We start from the raw sequence: 9,473 nt of genomic DNA on the forward strand, positions 1-9,473 counted from the left end.
GTTTTACCAGAATTTAGCTCAGCAAATTCTATTAGTAATTTATTCATTAAATTCCATTTAAATTAGTAGCATAATCTAATTATGCTAATTAGGTTAACATTAAACTTGACAAATATACTGTAACTATTTTTTAATTCCAATGAGTCATTTTCTAGTATCTGTTAAGTAAATATTTTCATTAAACTTCTTAACATGAAAAATAATAATATTAGAAATTATTAATGATTGTAGCTTTATAGAGTAGCTCTTCAGTTACCTGACCTCATGAAAGGCTTATTTAATATTTTATTATATCTTGAGTTTATAAAAATTAAGGAACCTGAAGAACAAGGAGTAATTGTTAAAGTATCATATTAAAATATAGTAAGAATTGGGGCTGGAGAGAGGGCTCAGCAGTTAAGAACACTGTGTTCTTGCAGAAGAACTGGGTTCGAATCCCAGCGCCCACATGGCAGCTGACAACTGTCCGTAACTCAGTTCTAGGGGATCTGACGGCCTCTTCTGTCCTCTGTGGGCATTGCATGATATGGATGGACTTACCTACATGCAGGCAATACACTCATACACATAAAATAAAAATAATAAATAAAATATTTTAAATTAAAAATAATAGTAAGAATTGGGGCTTCTGAGATGGTTCAGCAGTTAAGAGTATTGCCACTCTTCTAGAGGACCTGGGTCAGTTCCTAGCACCTGCATGGTGGCTCTCTACTGTCCATAACTCCAGTTTCATGGGCGCCAATGCCACCTTCTGGCCTCTGTGGGTGCTGTACACGCATGTGCATATACATATATGTGTGTAGGCAAATACTCTTTAAAACTAAAAAAGAAAAATGAAATAAACTTTTAAAAGCGTTTTTAGTCTGAAGAATGGAGGGATGTAGCTCTTTTGGTGAAGTGCTTGCCTAGCATGCACAAAGCCCATGCTGAATGGTGTACATGCTGTGATTCCAGGGTCGGGGGGGAGGAACAGAACTTCAAGATCGTCCTTGGCTACATTGTGAGTTCAAGGCCAGCTGGTCAGAGCACTTGCCTAATTTCTGGGTATTAGTCTCTGAGTTTGATTCTTATTATGATTTGCAAATGGAGAGATGGATGATATTACATCTAAAATTGTCTTAACTTAAAATGATGTTAAAATGTCCAAACTTAAAATGATAGTAAAACTTCATGTCTTCTGTTTTGAATAAAGGCGCAATAGACACTTTTCCTACGTTCTTAGCATTAGCTAAGCTAACCTGTACTTTCTAGCTAACAGCAAATTTATCATGTTTGCATTAAGTCAGATGCCTATCAAACTACATTTGTAATCTTTTATTAGAACATCTGTTAGTGTGATTTTTTTTTACTTTCTATTTTTTTTTCAAAATTTAAATTTAGCCAACAAGTTTTAAAATATTTATTATTTTTATTTTACCCTGCATGTATATAGGTGCACTCGTGTTGTGCAGTGCCCAAGGAGGACAGAATAGGGCATCAGATCTTCTAGAACTAGGGTTATGGACAGTTGTTAGCTGCCATATGGGTATTGGTAATTGAACCTGGGTCCTCTGCAAAAGCAACCAGTGCTTTTAACCGCTGAACCATCTCTCCAGGTCCACAAACAATTTTTATAAAGTTTCTATTATCTAATTTCAGGTAAAATAGAGAGAGAGAGAGAGAGAGAGAGAGAGAGAGAGAGAGAGAGAGAGAATGTGTGTGAAGTAGGAGAAATACCATGAAATGGTAAGAAAATTTAAATAGAATATAAAAATATAAACATTGGTTTTACTTAAATAATTTACCAACTTATTTTCAGATCTTTGATGCTTTTAAATCTCGACTTCATGATTCTAATAGTAAAGTAAACCTGGTGGCTCTAGAAACAATGCATAAAATGATTCCTTTACTTAGAGACAACTTGTCTCCCATAATCAACATGCTAATTCCTGCAATTGTGGATAACAATCTGAATTCCAAGAATCCAGGCATCTATGCTGCTGCCACAAATGTTGTTCATGCACTGAGTCAGCATGTAGGTAAGAAATTTTACTTTGACACTCAAACTATTTGATCTTATTTTCATGTCTTCTAATTCCATATATTTTTATATGCTGAAATAAGTTTTTTTCTTTTAAAAATATTTTATTACCTTTATTTTATGTGTATGAGTCTTTGCTAACATGTATGTAAGTGTACCAGGTGTGTGCAGTGCCCACAGACACCCAAAGAGGGTGTTGGAGCCCTTGGAACTGGAGTTACAGATAGTTGTTAGCCGCTACGTGGGTGCTAGGAACCAAACCTAGGTCCTCTTAAAGAGCAGCTAGTGCTCTTAACAGCTGTACCATCTCTTCACTTCCTCCCCCCAAGATTTTTCATTTAATAGTTGTCAGCAACTTTTTCAAAAATTATTTTAGTGATCAAATATTGCTTCATTTAATTGACATTTTCTTTCCTTATCTTTGAAGTTTTAATTTTTTTCTATCTCATATTCTCATATTCATGATATTAAAATAGATTATAGATTTAAATATATAACTTTAATACTTTTGGAATATAATGTGTAAAAATTTTTGGGACATTAGGGTTTGGTGAAGCTTTAAAGATCATTCTCAAAGCATGATTCATGCAAGTCAATAAAGTGAAATTCATTAAAAATTTTTAAGTTGGGCTAGTGAGATAGGTCAGTAGGTAAAGTTATTTGCTGCCAAGGCTCATGACCTGAATTCGATCCTTGGGATCCACATAGTTGAAGGAGAAAACTTACTCTTGCATTTGTTCTTTGATCTGTACATGTGTGCATGCTCACATACATACAACATAAATTAATTTGAAAAATTTTAAATTTACAAAAGACAGTATTAAGTGGATAAAGAGAAAAGCTATAGACTGAAAGAAAATGTTAACAAATTACATATCTGACCAAGAACTCATATCTAGAATATCTAAAGAACTCAAAACTCAACCTTGAATAACAACAACATAGTAATAAGTAGAAAACAAACAAAAAAGACATGAAAAAACATTTCACTAAGGAAAATATATGTATGAAAAATATGCACAGCCGGGCATGGTGATGCATGCCTTAGTCCCAGCACTTGGGAGGCAGAGGCAGGCAGATCTGTGTGAGTTCAAGGCCAGCCTGGTCTACATAATGAGTTCCAGGCCAGCTGGGGCTACAACAAAAAAAAAAAGAAAAAGAAAGAAAAGAAAAATATGCACATGAAAAGATGCTCAACAACATTCTGCCTTAAGGAAATACAAAGGCAAATTAAGGCAATAATCACTACATATCCATGATGATTTGCATGAGAAATGCCCTCCATCATCTCAGGTAACTGGAACACTTGCTCCCCATTTGATGGTGCTGTTTGGGAAGGTTATAGAACATTTCGATAGTGGAGCCTTGTTGGAGAAAGTAAGCCACTGGTGTGGGGGCAGGGCCTTTGAGAGTTGATGGCATCATTCCACTTCCAGTTCACTCTGCTTGCTTTGTGTGTGCAGTTGAGGTGTGATGTCTCAACTTCCTGCTGCTTGCTGCCAAGGCTTCTCCGCCATTATGGACTTCTGCCTCTGTAACTCTAAGCCAAAAGAAATTCTTTCTTCCACAGGTTGTTTTTGGTCATGGTATTTCACACAGCAACAGAAAAGTAACTAATAAAGAACAAGCAGCCAGGTGTTGTGCAATCCCAGAACGTGGGAGGCAAAAGGAGGTGGATCTCTGAATTTGAGGCCAGTCTGGTCTACATAACGAACTCAAGGCCAGCTAGAGCTACATAGTGAGACCTTGTCTCAAAAAAAAAAAAATAAACCAACCAAACCAACCAACAAACAAAAAAAAAGAGTATTAGAGCAACTAAAATTTTAAAATGTGATTGAGGCCAGCAAGATGGCTCTGTAGGTAATGGTGCCTGCCACCAAGCATGATGCTCTCTGGCCCTTCAATGTAGAAGGAAAGAGAACTGATTCTCACAAGTTGTCCTCTGACCTCGACACTCAGGCTGTGGCACACGTCTGCTCACAATACCTATATACATTCATGTATAGGAAGCAAGAAAGGAAGGGAAAGAGAAAAAAATGAGATAGTAACAAATGCTCATGGGGTGTAAAGAAAAGAGAATTTCTTATGCATTTCTTATGATAGTGTAAATGATACAGCTACACTAGGAAGTTTCTTTAAAAACCAAGGATACACTTAGCACATAGCATATCAGTTAAACTCTTGGGTAATGATCCCAAAGAAGTAAAAACTTAATACCTGTATAAAAATGTATACACAATCACTTATAGCAACTTTTTTTATACCTAAAAACTGGAAACAATCCAGGTGTCCTGAAGGAGTAGATGGTGAAGCAAACTGAGACAACCTATTTTAGTCCATTTTCTATTGCTATAAGGAAACACCCAAGCCAGTTTAATTTATAAAGAAAAGAGGTTTATGCCAGGCATGGTGGTGCACACCTTTAATTACAGCACTGGGGAGGCAAAGGCAGGTGGATCTTTGTGAGTTCAAGGTTAGCCTGGTCTACACAGTGAGTTCCAGGCCAGCTGGAGCTACAGGGAGACCCTGTCTCAAAAAGACCAAAAAATAAAAAAAATTTAAAAAGAAGAAAGAAAGGAAAGAGGCTTATTTAGCTGCTCATAGTTTTAAAGTTTTTGAGGTTGATTGTCCAGGTAGCGTTGTGCTGGTGCTGGTGCTGGTGAGGAGCCCTTGGTGGTTAATAATCATAATGAACTTGATGAGATCTAGTCACCTAAGAGACAAGCTTTGGGCCCGATTGTAAGGGATTATCTAGATTAGGTAATTGAGTGGGAAGACACACCCAAAAAGTGGTCAGCACCATTCCCTGGATTTGGGTCTTAAACTGCATAAAAAGGAAGAAGTGAATTCTATGTGGGCATTCAAACTTGAGTATGAAAATTCCTTGCTCCCTGCTTCTTGACTGGGATGCTGTGTGACCAGATGCCTCAAGCTCCTGCTACTGTGACTTCCCTGCCATGATGAACTGTAACCTCAGACTATGAGTCAATGAATCCTTTCTCCCTTAAGTTGGTTTTGTTGGGGTGTTTTACTACTGCAACAGGAAAAGTGACTCAGACAGATACTCCAACAAACCCCTCCCCCACCATTCATCATAAGGTGGCTAGCATGGTGGAATCTCACGGGAAAGTGGCAGGTCATACAGGGAGATGGAAACCAAAATGAGTTGTAAGAGGGTCAAAAAATAACCTTCCCTATCTCTTAAATTTTCCACCGTCTGTTAAATCACTGTACTGGAGCTGAGCGTGGTGGAGTATGCCTTTAATCCCAGCACTCGAGAGGCAGAGGCAGGTGGATCTCTGTGAGTTCAAGGCCGGCCTGGTATAAATAGAGTTTCTAGTCTAAATAGAGTTCCAGGCCAGCTGGGGCTACAGGGAGGCCCTGTCTCAAAAATACCAAAAAGTACCAAAAAAAAAAAAAAAAAGCCCCCCTGAAAAACAAAACAGATCATTGGAGATGTGCTCTTGAAGGGAATGCTAGGACCCCATTCTCTCCTCTTCCCTTCCTGGATGCCAGGAGGTGAGCTCTTTCCTCCACTGTGTGCTTCCTCCGTGGTTGCTATGCTGCATAGTCCCGAAGCAACAGGACCAAGTGATTATGGCTCTGGAAAACATGAGACCAAATCAACCCTTTTTAAGCTAATTCTGTCTAATATTTTGTCACTATTAAAAGAATCAGCAAGATCTTTATGGTGATGAAGTCTGTGTCTTATCTGTAGTGGTGGTTGCAATAAAATGAGGTAAATCTATTCACACACATACCTTGTTTTGGTATTTTCTGTCATTATATGAGATGTAATCTTTCAATGAAAGGGATACAAAACTTCTTTTTATAACTTTCTGTGAATCTTTTAAAGTTAAAAAAAAATCACTAAAGTTAAAAAAATCACTTTAAAATTTTTGTCTTATAGAAAAGCTATACTATCATTTGGAAATGAGATGCCTAAGAGATAGGCAGCATTTTCTATTTATGCCACATGATGGCTTCTTTATTACTTTGTGAGGTATAAAACAAATGCTTTGTGAGGTATTTTTGTTTCATATTTGCCACAAGACTATTACTCTTAAAGTTATAGAAAATTATAAATGGGGATTAAATATATAGGATTTTTAAAGTTAATACATTTGCATTCTAGAAATGATTTATTTTTCCTAGTAACATTTCCTAGTAATCGCTAAGATCTCATTCTTAATATTATGTCTCTCTTGTTCTTTTTTGTTTAGACAATTACTTACTTCTTCAGCCATTTTGCACCAAAGCTCAGTTTTTAAATGGAAAAGCAAAACAAGATATGACAGAAAAGCTTGCTGGTAAATAATTTTAAATTATAATTTTTAAAGAAATATATTTTAGTGTGAATTTTTATTGGGATATATTCATGGATTTACATACATACATTTCCATACAAGTGCATCTTGTTCTTTGACCATATTCACTCCCCCTTTCTCCCTGACCCCTCCTGTTACTCTCATTCATTTTCCCAGTCTAACTTCTACCTTCACATCCTGTGTACATATATAATTTTGGGTAGTGATATGAAATTTATGAACTACAAATGAGAGAAAACATGCAATATTTGTCCTTCTGAGTTTAACTTCTTTTGCTTAAGATGATGATCTCCAGTTACATTCGTTTTTCTGCAAGTGATATTAATTAAGGGTAAACTGGTGGGTTTTCCATTTAATTTTCACTGCCAATTCAATGTCACTATCTTTAAGGTAGAAATAAATTGTGTAATAATCCACAGGAAAACCTTTTAAGACATGTACCCAAAATATTTTTTAAAGTAATTCTGGGACTGAAGGTATAGCTCAGTAATAGAGTGCTTGCCTAGCACTTCAAGACCCTGGGATTAATCCCCAGCACTATAAAACAAAAAAGGAGATGAGAGAAAATGGAGAATACTATCCTTTGCTTTAAAAGGCATAAAAGTCACATATCGGTACTTGTAGAAGAGTGCCGGTTCAAAATTTTGTTTGATAGATGATCCATGAATTAAGCTCTATAAATTATTTAAGTGCATTTGGAAAATATTGTGGGTTTTATTATACTCTTACTGTATTTTGCTGAACTGTCATATGTGGCATTCTGACTCCTGAAGACCTCTATCTTTGCATGGTTTTTGCCTCTTTCTCTTTTTTTTTTCTTTTTATCTTTTTTGTCTCTTTTTCAAGAAGCCTAACTTATTTGGACAAATGGCACAGTAAAGAAGCATATATTTTGGGAACTTGTTACTTAACAGGCCTTAAATTTGCTTTTAATGAAGCTTTGTTTATCATATTTTGTGTTTCAGATATTGTTATGGAACTTTATCAAAGGAAGCCTCATGCTACGGAGCAGAAAGTGCTGGTGGTCTTATGGCATCTCTTAGGGAACATGACAAATAGTGGCTCTCTGCCTGGAGCTGGGGGAAATATACGAACAGCCACAGCCAAATTATCAAAAGCACTTTTTGCACAAATGGGTCAGAATCTATTAAATCAGGCTGCATCTCAACCCCCACATATCAAAAAAAGTTTAGAGGAATTGCTTGACATGACAGCTTTAAATGAATTATGAATTTTGATGAAATATGATTCAATGAACAAAACATTTACATGATGACAAATGAAATCCTTTTAAATTTACATTTTGAGTGCCTGCATTACGTATCCAGTAAATTAAGTCAATGGCTATGGTTTTATGCTGCCTGTGAATACATATATGTCCCTATAGCCACCACACAAAACTCAAAATAATTAATGTAACCCAGTATTCCTGAAATATGAGGCACATGGAATGAATTCAATGTTAAAAGTTTTTGAGAAAAATCCTGCTCATTTGCACTATTCTATAGAAACTGCAATTTGTTTCCCCATATGTACAATTATATTTGTAATTAAAAATATTCTTTTTATTATGTAATCATGTTCTGCTATGTCTCATTACTTTGCCTTGTTTTATGAAGTGGAAGAAAAGTCATTTAACCATGTTATCACAAAGTGAGTTTTGTGTGCTGTTTGTGAGTAACATGTTTCTGAATCAGTCTGCTAATATGATTGTACAGTATTAGCTTGCTATTGCTGCTGTGTTACTATGATATATTTGCTAATCTTTTGGGTTTAATCATCCACATAATTGTGAAATTTAACAAGTTATAATAAAGCATGATGACCAAAGCTTTAGAAAAAGTTAAACATTTAAATGCACATTCAAGAAACGTGTTGAATGTAACCTTCTTATTTTTATGTGCAAACACTAAATTTTATTTCTGTATGTCTGTTCATTTATAAAGGTGTTATTTTGCCACCCAGTTGTATAATTCTCAAAAATAATGCCAGGTCTTCTATAGTTTTTCTCAGAATTCTTGGGCTTATAAGTACTGTATGCATCTTAAAGAAGAAAAGGAATGTTATAAAATAAAAGGATTTATTTCTGTAGATGTGTGACAGATGTCCAGTTTTTCTAAGTTTCATACATGCTAAAATGGAAAAACAATAGTGACCTGTTCTTTCATTGATCTGCTCCATCACTGCTAACCTAACTAGACCAAAGTTATAATTCTAGCATTACAGAAAACTAGCCATGTGACCTTGGGCAAGCCTGGGCCTCACGTTTCTCGTTTCCAGGTTAGGTAGTTTTTAAGGTTTTATCCTATTCTTAAAATTGTATGTTTCTTTGGTCATCTTTTTTGGGGGGGGGTCTTTTGGAGACAGGGTCTCTCTGTAGCTCCAGCTGGCCTGGAGCTCAGTATGTAGACCAGGCTGGCCTTGAACTCACAGAGGTCTGCCTGCTTCTTCCTCCCAGGTGCTGGGACTAAAGGCACGGGCCACCACACCTGGGTTGGTCATCTTTTTTTACTCTCTGGGTCAATGACCAGTTTCTGATCTAGTTCTAATCCATTTGTGGGGATGGACAGGGCAGTGCAATGGAAAGAACCCAGGATGTTGCAATGGTAAGTATACAACTAATGAGGAGACAAAAAGAAAAATGAGTTTTCATACTATTTGACAGTAAAGACTTAATTCTTTTTTATGTACATTGCTTCATAATTTCATATGTGCTTTTTGTTTTTGTTCTTGGATTGCTTTTTGTTTGTTTTTGAGACAGGGTCTCCCTGGAACTCACTACGTAGACCACACTGGCCTTGTTCTCATAGAGATCAGAGCCATACCACAAAACTCAAAATAATTAATGTAGCAGCCCAGTTGTGAAATTCAATGCACTACCACATCTGACTTCATATGTGCTTTTTATTTTATTTATTATTTTTATTTTATGTGTATGAGTGTATTGCCTGCATGTATGTGAGTGCACCTGTGTTGTGCAATGCCGCAGAGGTCAGAAGAGGGCTTTGGATTTCCCTGGAAGTGGAGTTAAGGAGGGTTTGTAGCTGCCATGTGGGTACTGGGAATTGAGCCCGGGTTCTCTGCAAGAGCAGTCAGTGCTCTTAATTGCTGAGCCATCTCTCCAG

General features: G+C 36.4%; 1 protein-coding gene across 4 annotated transcripts in view; it reads left to right on the forward strand.

Annotated features, from left to right (window-relative positions):
- Nucleotides 1–8,439, forward strand: part of Togaram1 (TOG array regulator of axonemal microtubules 1) — a 95,819-nt gene extending 87,380 nt beyond the window's left edge. For 3 of the 4 annotated variants that reach the window (XM_008855534.2, XM_029557423.1, XM_008855535.2), the window contains 3 exons: nucleotides 1,799–2,018; nucleotides 6,244–6,330; nucleotides 7,314–8,439. In XM_008855534.2, the coding sequence (XP_008853756.1) occupies nucleotides 1,799–2,018; nucleotides 6,244–6,330; nucleotides 7,314–7,579 (573 nt within the window). In that variant the 3' untranslated portion in view covers nucleotides 7,580–8,439. The remainder of the gene's footprint in view (nucleotides 1–1,798; nucleotides 2,019–6,243; nucleotides 6,331–7,313) is intronic. The other variant, XM_008855536.3, reaches the window with a different exon arrangement.
- The last annotated feature ends 1,034 nt before the right edge of the window (nucleotides 8,440–9,473 follow it).

Source organism: Nannospalax galili, unplaced genomic scaffold (assembly GCF_000622305.1).
Source record: "Nannospalax galili isolate Female #2095 unplaced genomic scaffold, S.galili_v1.0 scaffold168, whole genome shotgun sequence".
NCBI classification, from domain to species: Eukaryota; Metazoa; Chordata; class Mammalia; order Rodentia; family Spalacidae; genus Nannospalax; species Nannospalax galili.